General features: G+C 41.5%; 1 protein-coding gene across 1 annotated transcript in view; it reads left to right on the forward strand.

Moving 5' to 3' along the window:
• The window catches only part of LOC150088521 (vitamin D 25-hydroxylase-like), a 76013-nt gene extending 57845 nt beyond the window's left edge, over positions 1 to 18168 (forward strand). The window contains exon 6 of the mRNA XM_090370212.1: positions 17984 to 18168. Within this exon, the coding sequence (XP_090226338.1) occupies positions 17984 to 18168 (185 nt within the window). The remainder of the gene's footprint in view (positions 1 to 17983) is intronic.
• The last annotated feature ends 242 nt before the right edge of the window (positions 18169 to 18410 follow it).

The following is an 18410-nucleotide window of genomic DNA, read 5'->3' on the forward strand; positions in this document are numbered from 1 at the left end:
TCAACAGGGTACACAAGTCCTCTTCCTGTAAATGCTTTAGCATAATGTAATGAACACCATCTGACCCTGAAGCACTGTTGTGAGATCTATTTAATGAAAAGGGTTGGTTGTACGGAAAGAAGCGGCGCTTTGAGAAGTTAATTTTAAACAGTTCTGCATGATCTTTAATGCTCTGGAAGAAGCTTGGCTTGCATAGGAAACAGAAGCAGAGCTGGTGGCAAAAGATTCTGCTAATGCATTGGCAACTTCTTCGGGTAGACATGTCTTTTCCTTTCCAGTGAAGTATGGGTTTGAGTTTGAGTTTGATTTGGGTTTTATTGGCGCATTAGCAACTTAGGCTATAATGCGCCAAGACCAGGTCATGTATAAAAGAGTAAACTTTCAGTGACCTAATTAATTAGGTCACTATGTCAAAAAATTTAGCAAATGTATAAAAGGTAAATCAACAAAAATTCACAATAAAATGTAAATTTTATATATAAGCGAAAACGTTTATTGATTTTAAAAAGCTAAAAACAGCAGCCACGTGGTCATTGTCGGATAAAATCTGGCTGAGTGTATAAGGCTCAGCCAGATGACTAAAAGCGGTAAAATAAAAATCACGTTCAGGGGTAAAACGTGGACACACGGTTAAAATGTGATAAATAGTTAAAATGGTGCCACAGTTCTCGCACATAGGACAGTCATCTGCCCTCAGCAGAAAAGCATGTGTAAGATGACTGTGTCCTATGCGGAGGCGAGCTAAAACAACTTCCTCTCTGCGGTTCCTGCGCAGACTAGACTGCCAATGTCCGATTACAGGCTTTATCTGATAGAGCTTGTTTGTGACTTGCTCATGCCAAGATTGTTGCCATTGGGAATTAATCTTTTGGTGTATTATTTGCCTGTAGTCTGTATAGGGGACTAACAGGCAATACGTGTTTTGGGGTTCTGGTGATCTGGCCGCAGCATCAGCCAGTTCATTTCCCCTGATCCCAATGTGGCTTGGGATCCAGCAGAAACGGATATCGAGTGAACTCTCAAACAAAGAATGTAAAGTCTGCTGAACCCGGGTCAATATTGGATGAGGATTATATCTCATCCCCGATAAAGCCTGCAGTGTACTTGAAGAGTCAGTGTACACCATACATCTTTGATGCTTCCGGGTTTTAATGTGGTCCAAGGCTAGCTCTATAGCATACAACTCAGCTGTATATATGCTGCATTCGAGGGGAATCTTCCCAGATATAGTACAATCTGGAAAGACAGCAGCAGATCCTACAGACAACTCTGACTTCGAGCCATCAGTGAACACAGGCAAGAAATCAGAGTAATCGGATCGATGGGCAGCATAGAGTTGTTGGTAGACAGAGGACGGAGTTATGGCTTTACCCCAACTTTTTATGGAGAAGTCACATGATGGTAAGCGAGCATGCCAGGGTGGAAGTAGATGCCTTGGTGACTTTGCAACATTGTCTACCGTAATGTTGAGCTCTCTGAGCAGATCTTGGACACGGATGCCAAAGGATCGGTTAGCAGTCTGACGGGTTTTATAAAGCGTTTCCCATCGTGGCTCAAAAACACAAGCCCACGTTGGGTTGTCTGGCAGGGATTTTAGTTTGAAGGTATAGTTTAGCGACAATTGCTTTCGTCGGAGCAATAGTGGTGGTTCACCTGCTTCGACGTATAAACTCTGGACGGGAGATGTTCTGAATGCTCCAGTTGCAGTACGGATGGCTTGGTGGTGCAGTGGGTCTAGCCACCGTAGTACGCTATTTCTAGCCGATGCGTACACTTGGGACCCATAGTCTAATTTTGAACGAACAAGTGTACGATAAAGACGCAGTAAAGTGCATCGGTCTGCCCCCCATTTATTTGAGGAGATGGCACGAAGGAGATTCAATCCCCTCGTGCACCTTGTTCGCAGTTGACGGATATGTGGTAAAAATGTCAACTTCTTATCGAATGTGAGACCTAAGAATTTTGTCTCAGGTACTACTGGAATGATGTGTTGTCCAAGTTTGAGTTCTGGTTCAGGGTGAAGGTTCCGTTTGCGACAAAAATGTACGCAGACGGTCTTCTGTGGTGATAGCCTGAAACCATTAGCCATTGCCCAAGTTTTTACATGGTCAATGGCATGCTGCAATTGTCGTTCAATAACCCTCATGTTGCATGACTGACAGAAGATGGTAAAGTCATCAACAAAGAGGGCGCTGTTTACGGTTCGAGGAAGTTGTTCAGTAATAGAATTAACTTTGATAGCGAAAAGCGTAACACTTAAAACTGACCCTTGGGGGACTCCTTCTTCTTGACAAAAAGATTGAGAATAAACAGAGCCGACACGAACTTGGAATGACCGGTTCAATAAGAAATTTTTAATGAAGAAGGCTAGATGGCCCCTCAGACCCAGATCATGGATATCCTTTAAGATTCCAAATCTCCAGGCCGTGTCATACGCTTTTTCGATATCAAAGAAAATTGACACCAGGTGTTCACGTTTAAGGAAAGCATCTCGGATAGATGTTTCCAGTCTTATAAGATGGTCAAGTGTTGACCTGTTCCTTCGGAAACCACATTGAACTTTGGAAAGGAGGTCATTCCCTTCTAAATACCACATGAGACGGGCATTCACCATCCTTTCCAGGATCTTGCACAAGCAGCTTGTCAAAGCAATGGGACGGTAATTACTCGGAGATTTTGGATCTTTTCCTGGTTTTGGAAACGCAAGCACGATTGCCTTATGCCAGGAGTCCGAAAACTCATCTTCAAGATAAACTCTGTTGTACAAACAGAGCAACTGATCCAGAGATTGAGACGAAAGATGTTTTATCATCTCATAATGGATGTCATCCGGCCCTACGGCACTCGCCTGGGATAGTGATAGTGCCGCTTTCATTTCCCATTCAGTGAAGGGTTGATTGTATTCTTCACAGTTCTTTGACGACAATTTCAAAGGTTGCCTTTCAACATTTTGTTTGAGGGCCAGAAACTCAGGGTGGTAAGATGTTTTGGCAGACACTTTAGCAAATACCTCCCCAAGAGTATTTGCAATTGCAGTTTGGTCTGCAATTGCAGATCCATTATACTCCAGAATCGAAGAAGGGTGGGATATATATTTCCCCTTCATTTTTCGGACTTTATCCCACACAAGCTTAGATGATGAAGCCTGATTGATAGAAGATGTGAATTTGATCCAAGATTCCTTCTGACTCTGACGTCTTACGTAACGTGCTTTCGCACGTGCACGTTTGAATGTTATTAAGTTATCTGCGGTGGGGTACCGGCGAAAAATACCCCACGCCTTGTTTTGAGACTTTCTTGCTGCAGTGCAATTGGAGTTCCACCAGGGTTTTGGAAATGGTGGAAACCGAGACGAAGTCTTTGGTATTGCAATTGCCGCTGCTAGGACAACAGCGTCTGTAATGTACTTTACCGCGTCATTAATCGGTTCCTTGCTGACTGTGTTGATATCAAATATTGCTAGATTTTTGAAGGCATTCCAGTCAGCGTGACCGATCTTCCACCGTGGCATCCTGGACGGGTGGCATGGTCTCCCTTTACAAAGGGTGGATATCACGGGGAAGTGGTCACTGCCATAAATATTGTCTTCAACCTCCCATGTACACATGGGAAGGAGAGAGGGCGAGCATATAGAGAGATCGATCGCGGTAAATGTACGGGTAGGCATGTGGCAAAAGGTGTTAAGTCCAACATTTAGAAGGGCCAGGTGATTGTTTTCAAGCATGTGCTCTATAGTCCGACCCCTTCCATTAATGTCTACACTACCCCACAGAGTATTGTGTCCATTAAAATCCCCTAGTAACAGAAAAGGTGGCGGCAATTGTCTAATGAGATCATCAAGGTCTGCCTGGGGGATGTCATTCCCAGGTGGCAAATAGATGGAACAAACAGTTAAAAGAAACCCTACAGTAACTTGAACTGCTACAGCCTCTAAGTTGGTGGTAAGTGGTGTAGCTTGAAATGGGATGTGGTTACCCACAAGGATTGCGACGCCTCCATGGGCAGGTCCATCCGCATCTCTGTCTTTTCGTATAACGAAAACGTTACGCAAGTATGGGTCCTCATTTGCCTTTAAATACGTCTCCTGTAAGCAAAAGCAAGTAGGCTCATGCTTACTCAGGAGCGCCTTGATGTCGTCACTATTTCGACGGAATCCACGACAATTCCATTGTAGAAATTTAAACTTTCCCATTATTTGGATTTGTTGGGTCCATCAGGTGGTTTCCGAAGGGCTGAGGGCTTCATTTTCTCAGTCCTGGCTTTATCTTTCTTTGGTAACACAGGTCTTTGGCCTGTGTCCATATCTTCTTCTGCAAAGATTTCCAGAACTGGGTCATCCGATACCTCCTTATCCTCGACATCCATTGTTTCTCGTATTGCAGGTGACCCTTCCGATGTTTGCACCTTTACTTTACCACTTGGTTTTGGTAGTGGTGGAGCATTAGGAGGTATGGAAATAGGAGTGGCAGCTGACTGTGTTTTTTGGGTGGGCTTTTGTGAATGCAATAAATAGCGTGCAATCGGAGTAAATGACTCTTTTGGTGGTATAGTCATCTCCGTTTGTGTACCGATGGTGCACTTTGCAGAAACCTTCTGGGCGTATGAAGGTTTCCCGCTATTTATTGGTTGAATGCGTTTTCTGGCCTCCTGATAGGATATGTTCAGTTCTGTTTTTATTTTTTGAATTTCTTTCTCGTCCTTCCACTTCTGGCATGCTCTAGAATAGGCAGGGTGTTCTCCTTGGCAATTTATACAAATTGGTTTGGAAGCTGAACACTCTTTGCTCTCGTGGTCTTTCGTACCACATCGAGCGCAGGCAGGATTACCACGACAAGCTGTTTGTGAATGGCCGTATTTCTGACATCTAAAACACCTCAGTGGGTTCGGAATGTAAAGCCGCACTGGGCAGTTTAAGTAGCCTGCCTTGATGGAACTTGGAGGCCGTGGTGTGTTAAATGTTATGATGAGAACTCGGGTAGGGACGAGATTCCCATCCTTCCGCATTGATATTCTCTTGACAGCCGTCACTCCTTGGTCTTTTAATTCAGAGCAGATCTCTTCTTCAGAAACGTGAAGAAGATCCCACTCTGAAATGACACCTCGTGAAGAGTTCAATGTTTTGTGGGGTGTTACGCTAATCGGTATTCCCCCTATGGATGTCGCGTTGAGGATTTTTTCTGCTTGCTTCGTGCTTGAAGCTTCGACTAAAAGATCGCCAGAACGCAGCCGTTTTACGGTTTTCGGTGATCCAGCCAACCCTTCTAATCCTTTCTGGATGAAGAAGGGTGACATCTTCCCAATTGACTGCTCTCCGATAGAATGGAGAATGAGGAATAGCGGTGTTATAGATGGTGTTTTATCCTCAGTTCTGGCTCTTTTGGCATTGTTGGTGTCAGTATTATCGTCTCGGTTAGGTAGGGGCCTTGTTGGGGCCCCAGAAGAAGAATTTAAATTACTCATATGAGTAAAGAAAATATGTCTGATGCCTAAGTACCTCACCCACCACGGAGCCCTACGAGGGGACGCCCACTCGTGAACTAGCAGGTACTGCGTACACGAATGGGACGCCGAGTTCGCTTAGAGCACCATACCCACGTTACCAATAAGTCTTTATCCCGTCCCAGGACCAAAGGGAGGGAGACTTATTGGAACGCAGTTGACCCTAGCAGTATAAAACCACCCGCCGATTGATCCCAGTCGAGCCGGTCCGGGACCACCCGTCTCGTCGAAGCAGGGGCCAAAGTGGTGTATTAAGGCTGGGCCCCTCAACCACCAGGATCCCCCTTTCCGCTTCCACGGGTCGCGGCGCACGGCTGCACACGCCTGATTCCAATGGTGTAACCCTGGAACCAAGGTATGGGCGTTGGATCCCAGTGATGCTAATCTGGAAAACCAGCAGCATCACTGGGAGGTCCCCTCACCACGTACAGGTGCCCACGTTGAGGGGGGTGAAGTATGGGAGAGGATAGCCGAACAAATTTGCAATTTAGTGCCTGTATCCTTCTCCAGCTGATCCGTGTGTCAATGTCTTTTGTGATGGTTCATGCAAAAGCAATCCACGAATCGCGTTGTGCTTTCCTTCTAATTTGCCCTGTTCTTGCTTGAAGCATTTTATAAGCAATTAAGTTAGTGGCAGTAGGACACTTCCGAAAATCGTTCCATACACTGTTTTTATCTTGCTTGGCAATAGAGCACTCTGCATTCCACCAGTGATTTCAGTCAGCACGAAATGTCTTGGATTTCGGAACGAAAGCATTTGCTGCAGTCAGAATCTAACTGGTAATATAAGTAGTTATATCATCAACATGTTTCTGTTGGACATAAATTCTGTCTAAGAGCATTTGGGCAGAATAGCCATCCCAATTCGTCTTAATAAACTTCCAATTGGATCGTTGGTTAGGATTTTGAGTTACCGCTGTTTATATTGAGCAAATAATTCGAAAGTGGTCACTATTAAATGAATCGGAGAAAACCGACCCTGTCAGGATTGGAAAGATGAGTGGAGAGCAAATTGACAAGTCAACTGCAGATGTACATCCTGTAGGTAGGTGGATATAAGTAGGAGATCCAGTGTTTATTAAATTAAGATCGCTATTATTCATAAATTCTTCAATTAATTTGCCCCGCTTATGTCCATGGTAGCGGACCCACACAATGGATGGTGTCCATTAAAGTCACCGAAAACACAAATTGGAGTTGGTAATTGTGTAATACGATTGTCAATTTCTGAATGGGGAAGAGGTAGAGATGGTGGAATATAAACGGTAATAAGAGTTACTGATGTACCAACTGCAATACGAGTAGCCGCAGCTTCTAGATTTGTTATTAGCTGGATCGACTTGGATGGCACTTTAGAATTAACCAGAATGGCTACTCCTCCACGTTCACGAGACGCTGAGTTTCTATCTCATCTATACATCATATAATTGGAGAATTTTGGCGAAACTTGAGGTAACAAGAATGTTTCCTATAGTCATACAGCTATGGGGTTGAATTGAGCTATTAAATCTTTTAAGTCGTCAGAATGGCTGCTTAGTCCTCTGCACTTCCACTGTATGATGTGATGCATTATTTATGTTTATTTGAGGAGGTTGATTCAATTGGCTGTTTTTTGGATGCGGAACATTTTTTCAGGTCTTTTTCTGGGAATGTGGGGCGACAGTATCCATAGTGTCATTAGCATGCAATTCTAGAATGAGTTCCTCATAATCCGGGCATACATTCACTTCCATACTGTTTTTTGAAGTTCGACTTTCTTACAATCTTTAGTAGTTTTCATTCTTTCGGTGTCCTGTGAGATTATTTTAGTATCAATTGGGATACTAATTGGGGTGTTGTGGCTTCACTGGTTTTAGGTTTTTGGAGTATCTTTTCTGGAGACTGATAAGGTTTCTTTAACGAAATTTGCCAAAGAGGTGTTTGGTGGTATTGACACGTCTATTTGAGCTGGAGTTGAAATATAGCTTCAGGTGTGAGACGCATAAGATTGACTGGGCATGGTCGACATGATTTGTCTTCGTTATTCAGGATATGTTACTTTATGTTCTATTTTGTATCTCTCAATTTGCTTTCCAGTTTTCCGCATATCGCAATGATTTAGAAAACGCAGGATGACTTCCTTTGCAGTTGGGACATACGGGGGTTGAGGCTGAGCAATCTGCTTGTGTATGGTAGAGCCACATATAGGACAGATGGCATCACCTCTGCATGCCTGCTCAGAATGGCCACATTTCTGGCATTTAAAACAGCGAAGAGGATTCGGGATGTACGGTCGAATCCAGCAGTTTAAATAGCCAGCTTTTACAGTGGATGGCAAATGAGGAGTGTTGAAGGTTAAAATGATGGATTGAGTTGGTACGAGATTTCCATCTTTTTTAATCATTATGCGCTTCGCACTGATTACCTTCTGATTACAAAGTTCGTGGACTTATTCCTCCTCAGATACAGAAAGCAGGTCCCACTCTGTGATGACGCCTTTCGATGAATTTAATGTATTGTGAGGAGAACCAGATACTGGCAACCCACCAAATGTTTTTGTCTTTAACAGCCACTCAGATTGTTTGGCAGTGGCTGTTTCAACCAGGAGGGCTCCTGATTGTAGTCCCTTCACCATTTTTGGTGATCCTGCAATTGACTTTAAATATTTTTGAATCATAGATGGTGATAGCCTACCCACCGGCTGAGCAGACAGAGAGTGTATATCACCAAAATGTTAGGGAGGTTATGACACTACTTCTATTTGAAGTCTTTTAGGTTGGTTTGAGTCATTTTCATTGGACATTTCTGACCTTGAGCTTGATGACTCTAAAGGAGGAAAATTATTTAAATCCATCTTTGCTCCTTTTAGCCCCGGGAGAGTAACTTTCTTCTCCCAGGTTACCGGCCCCGCCACATGGAGGCAGGAGCTGTGCCACCGTTACCAAGCGTTTGAGGAAGTTAGTTGGGTTAGTATGAATTAAATAAATATATAGGTTGATTCACTACCAGTGCGACAAACTAGCAGGAGGTGTAGGGGGCACAAAGACGAATCGAAATAACATAGCATTGCAGGGTCCGAAATGCCTTCGTCATGCGGTAGAGGACGATGAATGGAAGGTCGCGTGAACAGCGATCCCATTGGAAGTCAGCATTTGCGAACCGTTTCTGTTGAAGACACCAAGTAGCAAAAGTCCTCCGTAGTGGATAATCCGCAGGCTCCAATGATTGGACGCGTTGCAGATGGTATGAACTCATTTGGTTTGTTGACAGTATCCTCCATACAGTGGATTGGAAAATACCTAATCGTTAGCCTATCGCTCGAGTACTCGTACTCGGTTTGCCTTCTGCAAGACGTAGGACATTCTCCTCATTGTCTGGCGTCCTCGTCGTTCGCTCTCCATTCATGGTACCTCTCGTGAAACAACCAGTCTAACGGAACCTTCTGTGCACCCTGCGAAAATCGTATGATGAGGAGCACGCCTGTGCGGGAAACGTTCCTGGTACAAGCGCAGAGCGGCGCGCCCGTTACAGTCCGCAGCTCCATACGCGAGGTGCATGTCGGCCAGTTCAACGTTTGAATACCCGTCAATCCTTCTGCTTCGGGAACCGGTTCGCAAATGCTGACTTCCATCGGGATCGCTGTTCACGCGACCTCCCGTTCAACGTCCTCTACCGCATGACGAAGGCATTTCGGACCCTGCAATGCTATGATTCCGATTCGTCTTTGTGCCCCCTACACCTCCTGAAAGTTGGTCGCACTGGTAGTGAATCACCCTGTATATGTATAAGGAAAGAATGATTAATTTACTTTCTGGATTCTTACTTGAAAGCTTTTAAGTAAAGAATCACTTGAGTAAAGCAGGAAGAGAAGAGACACTAAAATAAATATAACTTATTCACTGTGTAAGAGCACTCTCTACATATGGCACAAAAAATCATTATCGCTTGCCACTCGGGGCCGAAAATCAGGCAAACCGATCAGAGAACGCCTGCAATTTGCGGACATAATTCCCATGAGTGCATGAGTTTGTTCTTGAATAACTCTAAATGAAATGTTTATTTAAAAATAAATTACCAAACCGACAAGACACAGGACTGCACCATTTGGCTATTTATCAAATTCATCTCGGCCACCAACAGTACACCATATCAAAGAAAATAAAAACAGCAAATTGGCCGAATTATTCATTTACTCTGAAATGAACTCAAACATATGATAGTCTAAATAATATTTATACCTTTGTTCTTGCACCAATAAACCTCAATCAAACAATGGTAAAAACCAATTTGGAACCACAAAAAGGCTCTTCCATTTGATAAATACAGAGTACAGTATATCAAGATATAGGCAGCAGTTGATCTTGATTCAAGGGTTAATTTCTGATCCTTGAGTATGCGCTTTTCAGCACTGACCACACCAAATTATATTGGCTTTCTCAGAAAAACCATTAAGAAGACAAATCGTAAGAGATGAACAAACAGCCAAGAATTTCACACGGATGAAGAACCCAGTTTACCAGAGATTTTCAATCTGTTTAGCGAAATAAAACCGATCCAAATATACAGTATGTGAGCTAATAGAGTCTGCCATCTCTTTAAAGTTAAAAAATAAGGAAGTCATTTTACCTTAACATAATCGACAGTTTCGATTTGTTTATAAAAGAATTCCCTGCAATCATTTATCCTGGAAATTACATGATATCTTCTTTACCCCTTTATTTAATGGAATGGTGATATACACTTCCGCCCTAACGGTTTGGCATCAGGTTTCATTTTCAAATTTTTAATTAAAATAGGACTAACTTGTTTAACACTTTTTTATTAAGATATTTTCTATTATATATAAAAATCAAAAATACTGAATAATGTTAAAGGAATAATTAAGAAATTTCTAGACTGTTCCGGGAAAGGTGATGAAGATTTCTGAATGTTATACAACATTGCAGAAGATTGTAGAATATTATAGATAGTGGGATTGTTGTTTCAATATTACAGAAGATTATAGATGGTTCTAAAGTATTTTGCAATAATATAAATTTATGGGTAAGAGCCGTAATTTATACAATCGAACACCCGTCATCCAGAAAGAGTGTTTTGTGTAAGTTTTGTAAGTTTTGTGATAAGCATGGCAAGAAATAACGACCTGGATGTTTAAAAAGAAGTGCTATTATAACTCTATAAAAAACTAGGTGTTCCATTTAAAGGAGTACAAACTACCATTCGACGATTCAAGGATACCTGCAGTTTAAAGGACAAATCACAATCAAGACTACCACGTATGACAACAGAAGCACAAGCTACGACCATAACACTGATTTCTAAAAGCAATGAACAAGTTACTGCACCTGAAATCCGAGCTGAGTTCAATAGGAACAGAGAAGCTCCTTTGTCTACATACATTATAAAACTTCGCTTTAAACAAGCAGGACCACATGGTAGTGTAGCGATCCGAAAATCCTTATTAAAACCAGAAAATCGAAAGAAAAAAAAAAGTTTAATTTGGGCTAAGAACCATCAACATTGGAAAAAAGGAATGTGGACAGATAAATCCAAATTTGCAATTTTTTATCCAAACATAGAGTTCGTGTGAGATGATCAACTGAAGAAATTGGTGTCACATTGTTTAGTGCAAACAGTCAAGCACGGTGGTTCTATCATGATATGGGATTGCTTCTGTTTATTTGGATTGGCTGACATCACCAGAATTGAAAACATTTTAAGAAAGGAAGGCTATAAAACCATTCTAGATCTTAAAACAATATCCATGTGCACGAGGTCCTTGAGCTCCGACTCTAAGATGAGCTACTGTCTCTTTCAATAGCTGAAGAACCACTGCGGTCAGATTTTTTGCCAATTCTTTGAGTGCCACAGTACAATTCACATCTAGGTATAAAGTCTAAAGTCTTGTTGATGCCTAGTGGCACCAGGGGTTTTCCCATCTCCGCATTGCTTACATTGTGGATGTGCCAGTTTGCTGGGAAAGCTAGAGATTTAAAAGTGTGTGGGTATTGGATTTTTGTTATGTCGTGTACCTTTTTTCATCTGGTCGTTTAGCCGCTGGACCCGAAATCAGGCCCAACGTTGCCCCACGTACGCCCCATGGAGGATTACCAGGAATCAGTACACCAATTATACTCTAGCAGGTCCTGCCGCCTAATTTCCAGAGATTTCAGCTGCTAGGACCTACAAAAAAAAAAGGTATTATATATAAGTACAGTACATATGTGTATCTTCAATTGCGTGGAATAATATGGCACGAAGGTAAATTATTCTTTTTTACGATAACATGGGCAGCCACAACATTCCTTTTCTTGCAACTGCAGCAAACTGCTTGCTTACTACACTCCTGGCAATCCTTAAAAGAGTGACCTTCTTTCGAAAAATCCACGCAGTATCTTCATCTTACAGAACTTCGCAACATGTCCGTACATTAGACGTTTATAACACTGTAACTGGGAAGACTTCCTTAAACTTACAAGCAGTCCATCATATAAAATATCTTATTTTATCACTAACAATTTGTAATAATTTCGGTGACAACTGTAGCAAAAAATTACGCATTTGAGTGGATTTATCCCTATTCTAAGACAGTACCTCAATAGCATCCAAGAACTTTTTCTCACTAATTGAAAAATCCTTAAAATTCTTTTCCCACATCTGCTTAAGCAAATCCTCCTCCTCCTCTATATCCTGTTCAATATCAAAGAGTACTAATTTAAATTACAGTTATAGGTATGGTGTATTTCAGAACTATATTTTGTATCGTAGAACAAGCCTTCAACTTGGAAATGTCGTTGTCAGTCTCCCCGCCTCTACAATGACACCTCTATCTCTTATGGGTCTTATATATCTTACTTTTACAGTAGAAAGCATTGGCCTTATTTCTTTTAAAATATCAGCTTTCACTTCTTCAGTAATACAATGTTTGAAGAAACAGCTTTCAGTATCATCACTTTTCCGGGTTTTTATATTCTTCTTAGCTCTTGGAACTATGGTTTTTATCTTTTCTTTGCATTCTGTCCTTTAATAAAATGTTTTCTATATGAACATCGTGTTTTTTTTCTCCAATTGGTCCCACAATTCTTGTTCTATTTTTATCGCAGCCATTGGTTCTTTACTATTAACATCCACCAGAATCAATTTAACCTCTTCCGCAACTCCTCTGTATTTTGAAAGCCTTCATATTCTCTTTTCTCAACATCATTGTCTTCTTTTCACTTCCTCTTTCTGTTCCTTTCACTTTACACATTCGAGTCTGAATTTACTTCAACATCTATTCCCTTTGATCTTGCTTTCTTTTTCTTTGGACCTTTCTACTGTGTCTCTTGCAGAGCGACAGCAACCTGCCTTTAACAAGTGTTCTAGGGATAATTTTACACGAAAACACCTCTAAAATATAGGCTTATCTATCTACTCACAGTCGTTTTCAGTGACTCAATAGTAGACAGCAGCTCTTCTTCATTTATTCCTACCTCACTAGAGAAGATATTGTTAGTTAAATATAACATAAAAATCAAATATTTACAACTAAAAACCAAAATGTGAAACACGACAAGTGGTGAACTATTTACAAAATATACAACACAATATGGGGGAACAAGGTGCCTTCGACTGCTTCAAATCTTAACTTTAATCGAATCTTAAAACTCCAAAAATAAAATAGCCAACAAAATCTATCACTGATTAATAAAAACATCTTCCACCCAAGTTAAACGGGCTGGCGGTCCCATGGGCTAAAACCGCGAAGGCACAAAATTACTAGGATTAGCAATTAATCTCAGCTCGACGTTGGGCCCGTTTAGCCGAGCAGTGGTTCCCTGATCGCCCGCCCTAGCCAGCGTGGAAGTAGGACCGGCTATTTACGAGCAATATTAGTATTAGTAACGGCCGTATGGTGCAAGAAAGCCTATGGCTTATGCTGCACCAGCCAAAAAAAAAAAAATCCGAACAAAACAATGATAAAAACAAAAATTAAATAAATAAATAAATAAATAATAATAATTAATAAATAAATAAAAATAATAAAATGAAATAAAAAATAAATAAAAAGGAAATTAATCCTATCATCCTATGCGCTTCCCTTACCCGAAAGTACTATCCAGATGACCTTTGAATTTCCCCAAACTGTCGGCCTCTACCACCCATGAAGGCAACTTATTCCAGTAATTTATAACTCGCTGGCTAAAATAAAACTTCCTGCAGTCCAATCTAAACATTTCCCCCCGTAACTTGAATTTATGTCCCCTACTTCTAGCATCATTTATAATCTTGAAAATTTTGTCCTCATTCATTTTACTGATGCCTCTCAGAGCCTTAAACACCTCAATCAAATCTCCTCTAAGGTGTCTAGTTTCCAAACTCTGCAACCCACATATTCGAAGTCTTTCTTCATAAGGACGCCCTTTTGCCGATCTCACCAGGCGAGTTACCCTTCTTTGCACCCTTTCAAGAAGCTCGATGTCTTTCTTTAGGTGCGGTCTCCATACTTGAACACAGTATTCCAAGTGTGGTCTAACATAGGCCTTATATAATGGGATTATCACGTCCCTATCTCTACTTGCAAAAGTTCGATAGATCATCGATAGGACACCATGGGCCTTCCTTGCAACCTGTTTACAATGCTCAGAGAATTTCATGTCTGACCGTATCGTAACACCCAAGTCCCTTTCCTCCAGTACTGGGTTTAGTTGAACTCCACCAAGTGAATAAGTTATTTTGGGATTACTGTTTCCCAGGTGTAATACCTTACACTTTGTTGGATTAAAGCACAGCTGCCATTTTTCTGACCATTCTTGAAGTCTATCTAGGTCTCTCTGAAGAAGCTCAGCTTGACAGTGATCATTAACTACTCTACCAATTTTAACATCATCTGCAAATTTAGACATCACGCCCTCTATCCCTTCATCAATGTCGTTTATGAAAATTAAAAACAACAGTGGTCCTAATACTGATCCTTGGGGAACCCCACTTCTTACATCAACCCAATCTGAGGAATAGCCATTTATCACCACCCTCTGCCTCCTGCCCTGAAGCCATCCTTCTAAGGATTTTCCCAGTGATTCCAACCTGTTCCAGCTTATAAAGCAACCGCTCATGTGGGACTGAGTCAAAAGCTTTGCTGAAATCTAAATAAACAATGTCGTATTATTCCCTAAATCCAGCTCGTGAGTGACCCTTTCGAAATAGCGAACCAGATTTGTTAAATATGATTTTCCCTTTACAAAACCATGCTGAGTATCCTTGAGAATTTCAATTCGATCCAAATGATCCTGAATTCCACCCTTGATCATTGCCTCCATGATTTTCCCTACTACTGAAGTCAGACTGACAGGTCGATAATTTCCCACTTCACTTTTAGAGCCACCCTTATGTATGGGAGATACATTTGCACTTTTCCAATCCAAGGGAATCTCCCCAGAGTCTAGTGATGCTCGCATAATTAGCCTCAGTGGTTCAATGCACTCGCTTGCCGCCTCTCTTAAGATTATAGGGTATATTCCATCAACTCCAGGAGCCTTACTGGTCTGTAGGCTTGAAAGTTTTTTCATTAAATAATCTTTCATTAATATAACTCAGTACCATAAGAAATATATAAATAATAGTCTAGCTGAGCTCACTGACCACGTCGGACCACAGAGCGATATCATTTTCTCTGGTTCGCTCTGTGGAACGGACCCCTCCGATCCCACGAGATGTGATACGGTACAATTCAAAAAAGACAGACTGGCAACGTTTTCGGACTGAGCTAACAAGAAGATTCTCTGAAGACACTCCGCTCCCTGAAGCACTCCCTTCAGACGATTGCGTACAGATTATTACCACTGCCATAAGATCTGCTTGTGATCTCTCCATCCCACGCAGAAGGCCCTACCGGTATGCAGTTCCCTGGTGGAATCCCCAACTACAGGATCTCAGAAGAAGAGTCCACCATGCAAGAAAAATGTTCCAGCTGGCTCGATCAAGGCTACCTCCCCATGAGGTAGATGCCGCCAGAGAGGCTTACCGCATTGTCAGAAATGAATACACAAAGCTAATTCGTAAAAGTAAAAAGCAAACGTGGCAAACCCGGGTATCCACTTCTGGGAATAAGGACCCCTGGGGCATCGTTTTCAAGATAGTAACAAACAAGCTGCCGCGAAGGGAGGTACTCGATACGACACTAAAGATGGATGGCTCCTCTACTTACACCTGGAAGGATAGCATTAACAATATTCTAGACACCATTTATCCCATTGAAGCTGCAGCTATGACTCAACAACAACAAGAAATAGTAGATTAAAATCACAACTATCATCCTGCCTCTGTGGAATCCCCCTTCACTAACATTGAGATGGACTTGGCAATAAACAAAATGAAAGTAGGAAAAACACCTGGTGCTGATCTGCTGGAAGTGGATGTGGTTAAAAAATTTGCAGAATGCTATCCTGTTACTCTCTGCAATCTTAGGCTATTCTGCAATCTTAGGCGAGCTAAGATTGCAGAACTCAGAGCCCAAGAACTAAACCGGACCGGCGTGGGATAACTCTCCATTCCCCCGGAAAAATGCAGACATAATCATGCAAACCCAAATAGGGTAGGATCTATTGCAGGCACCATCCAAGGTGCGGGATGCTGGCACTCCTTGGAGTGCGGGATTTAAGTCATCGCAAACCCGAAATGGGTAGAATATACTGCTGGCACCGATCTAGGTGCGGGATTGCTGGCACTGACCTCAGTGCGGGATCTACAGGCACTATGCCATTGACAATTACACAGGGGCACCTGTCCCCTGTGACTTTTTAAACCCACACTCTTTCCTATACTTCGCCCAATTAGGGCGGATTTATTCTCCACTGTCAACCCACCCAAATTCATTCCCCCTCAAATCCTCTATTCTTCTATGCCCCTCTCTCTCTCTCTCCCTTTTTTTTTTTAATCTATTACTTTTTTACTTATTCTTATTAATTTATTTTTATTTTATATATATATATTTTTTTTATTATTATATATATATTTTTTTTTTTTTTGGTCTCAGTCAATAAGCTCAGGCAACCCTGGCGGAGGCCAGCCAGAGTATAATGGGCAGCCTGGCTCACCTCCCAGTGGTGGTGGCGGGCAACGTGGGGTTCCCTTAGGGGCCTTGCGGCTAAGCAGCCAGAGACAGAACAACAGACCACAGCACAACTCTGTCACAAACCAGACACCACACTTTTTCTGGCTTTTACAGAGATTCTGTAAATTCTTCACAGAGTACTATGGTGCAGATGTGGGAAACCACCGGTGGCGCCTTCCACAAAACACTATGCCACTATGTACACACGGAAATTCCCTAAGATAGTCTCTAGGGCAGCATCTAGATATAACTGAATGGCACAGTACAATACACCAATAGCCTATATTGCGATTGTCACGAGTACCTTTGCTCACTGAAAGATACAAGAAATTGCACCTTGCATGAGCACGTCGGAACCAACACTGAACCACCGACAAGTGGAAATCTGTCCCCTGGTTTGATAACTCTCGTTTCTGACTCTATTATTCTGATAGGAGTGTCCGCATTTGAAGAAAGCAATATCAGGCCATGCCACATGGATGGGCTGTTGGTGTTCCATAGGCTGGAATTGGAGGCGTTAAGTTTCGGGGAATGTTTCTTGTGGCATGGCCTTGCCCTCTCATCATTGTTCATTAGCGGCTAGATGGGAGCGCAGACCTTTCTATCGTCGCTGACCAAATACCCCGGTTTATGACATTGTATCCGAACATATCCGACGAGTATTAGCGAGAAAAGGCACGATGTTACAAGGCCTGACAGGTTGCTAACTGATTTCAGGAACATGACAATGAATTCTCCATCTTCCCATGGCCGTCTAACTCAGCTAATATCAACCCAATTGAGCATGTTTGGGACCTGCTGGAAAAGGGCATTCGATGCTACGACCAATAAGACGATGTGCGGGCATTACTGGAAATACTGCAACGCGAAGACGCCCACACAAGGTATTATCTCACTTTGTTAATGCAAACCCAACTCAGTGTAATTTTTAAAAGCCTAAAAACCAAAAGAGCCTCACAACTCGAGAATTTCACGAAATCAAATATCTGACCATTAGATTAATAGATGTGGGCCACTTACATGGCTTGCACGCACTGTCCATCCAATTTCACAGAATTAAACGTGAGAACTATCAAAAATGCCATGTATTCAATAAATTATCTTCTAAGCGTTCAACCCGACATCAAAATATAGGAGAGGAATATATATAAGAGCGTTCATTTATTAGATACCTAAGAAGCGAGATGATTATTGTTTATGATAATGAATCATTAATAATAAATCTCTATATGCCCAATTATATCTGTAATATGAAGGTAAAGATGGCACGAAATAGAGACACAAATAAATTTTGAATTTATTTCTTCATATTTTTAAGAAATAAATTAGCCACCTCCCGATTAGTAGTAATGGAATATTTCATTGATACCCAATTTTAAAATGCATTTTCATTAAACAATTTTCATATTTCAGGTAGACGGAAATGCCCTGGGGAAATTTTTGCTAAAGCAATTCTATTTTGTTTCCTGACCTCCCTCGTACAGAAGTATGAAATGAGACTGCCTGAGAACGTTACTGGAAATTTTACTGATGCTGTAATGGAGCTCGTTTATAAACCAAAACCATGCAAAGTTTGTTTTAACCCGAGAAAATGGTAAATTTATTAACCTAATGGAAGACCAATTTGAATTCCTTATAACAGTGTTTCAAAACTGTAGGACCTGCAATGATCTTTAATAATCCTCTTCTAATCAAATTCTGTAACTACAGAAAAGGAATGACTAGATTTGAAATGTTGACAAAACATGACATAATAGCATTTAAATTTCAGGAACTGAGAGCTTTGTATTCGGATAAAAGAAGTAAGAGTAACTATCTCTTGTAAGTGTATATATATATA

The sequence above is a fragment of the Mastigoproctus giganteus genome, chromosome 3 (genome assembly GCF_048544385.1).
Source record: "Mastigoproctus giganteus isolate SK-2022 chromosome 3, ASM4854438v1, whole genome shotgun sequence".
Lineage (NCBI taxonomy): Eukaryota > Metazoa > Arthropoda > Arachnida > Uropygi > Thelyphonidae > Mastigoproctus > Mastigoproctus giganteus.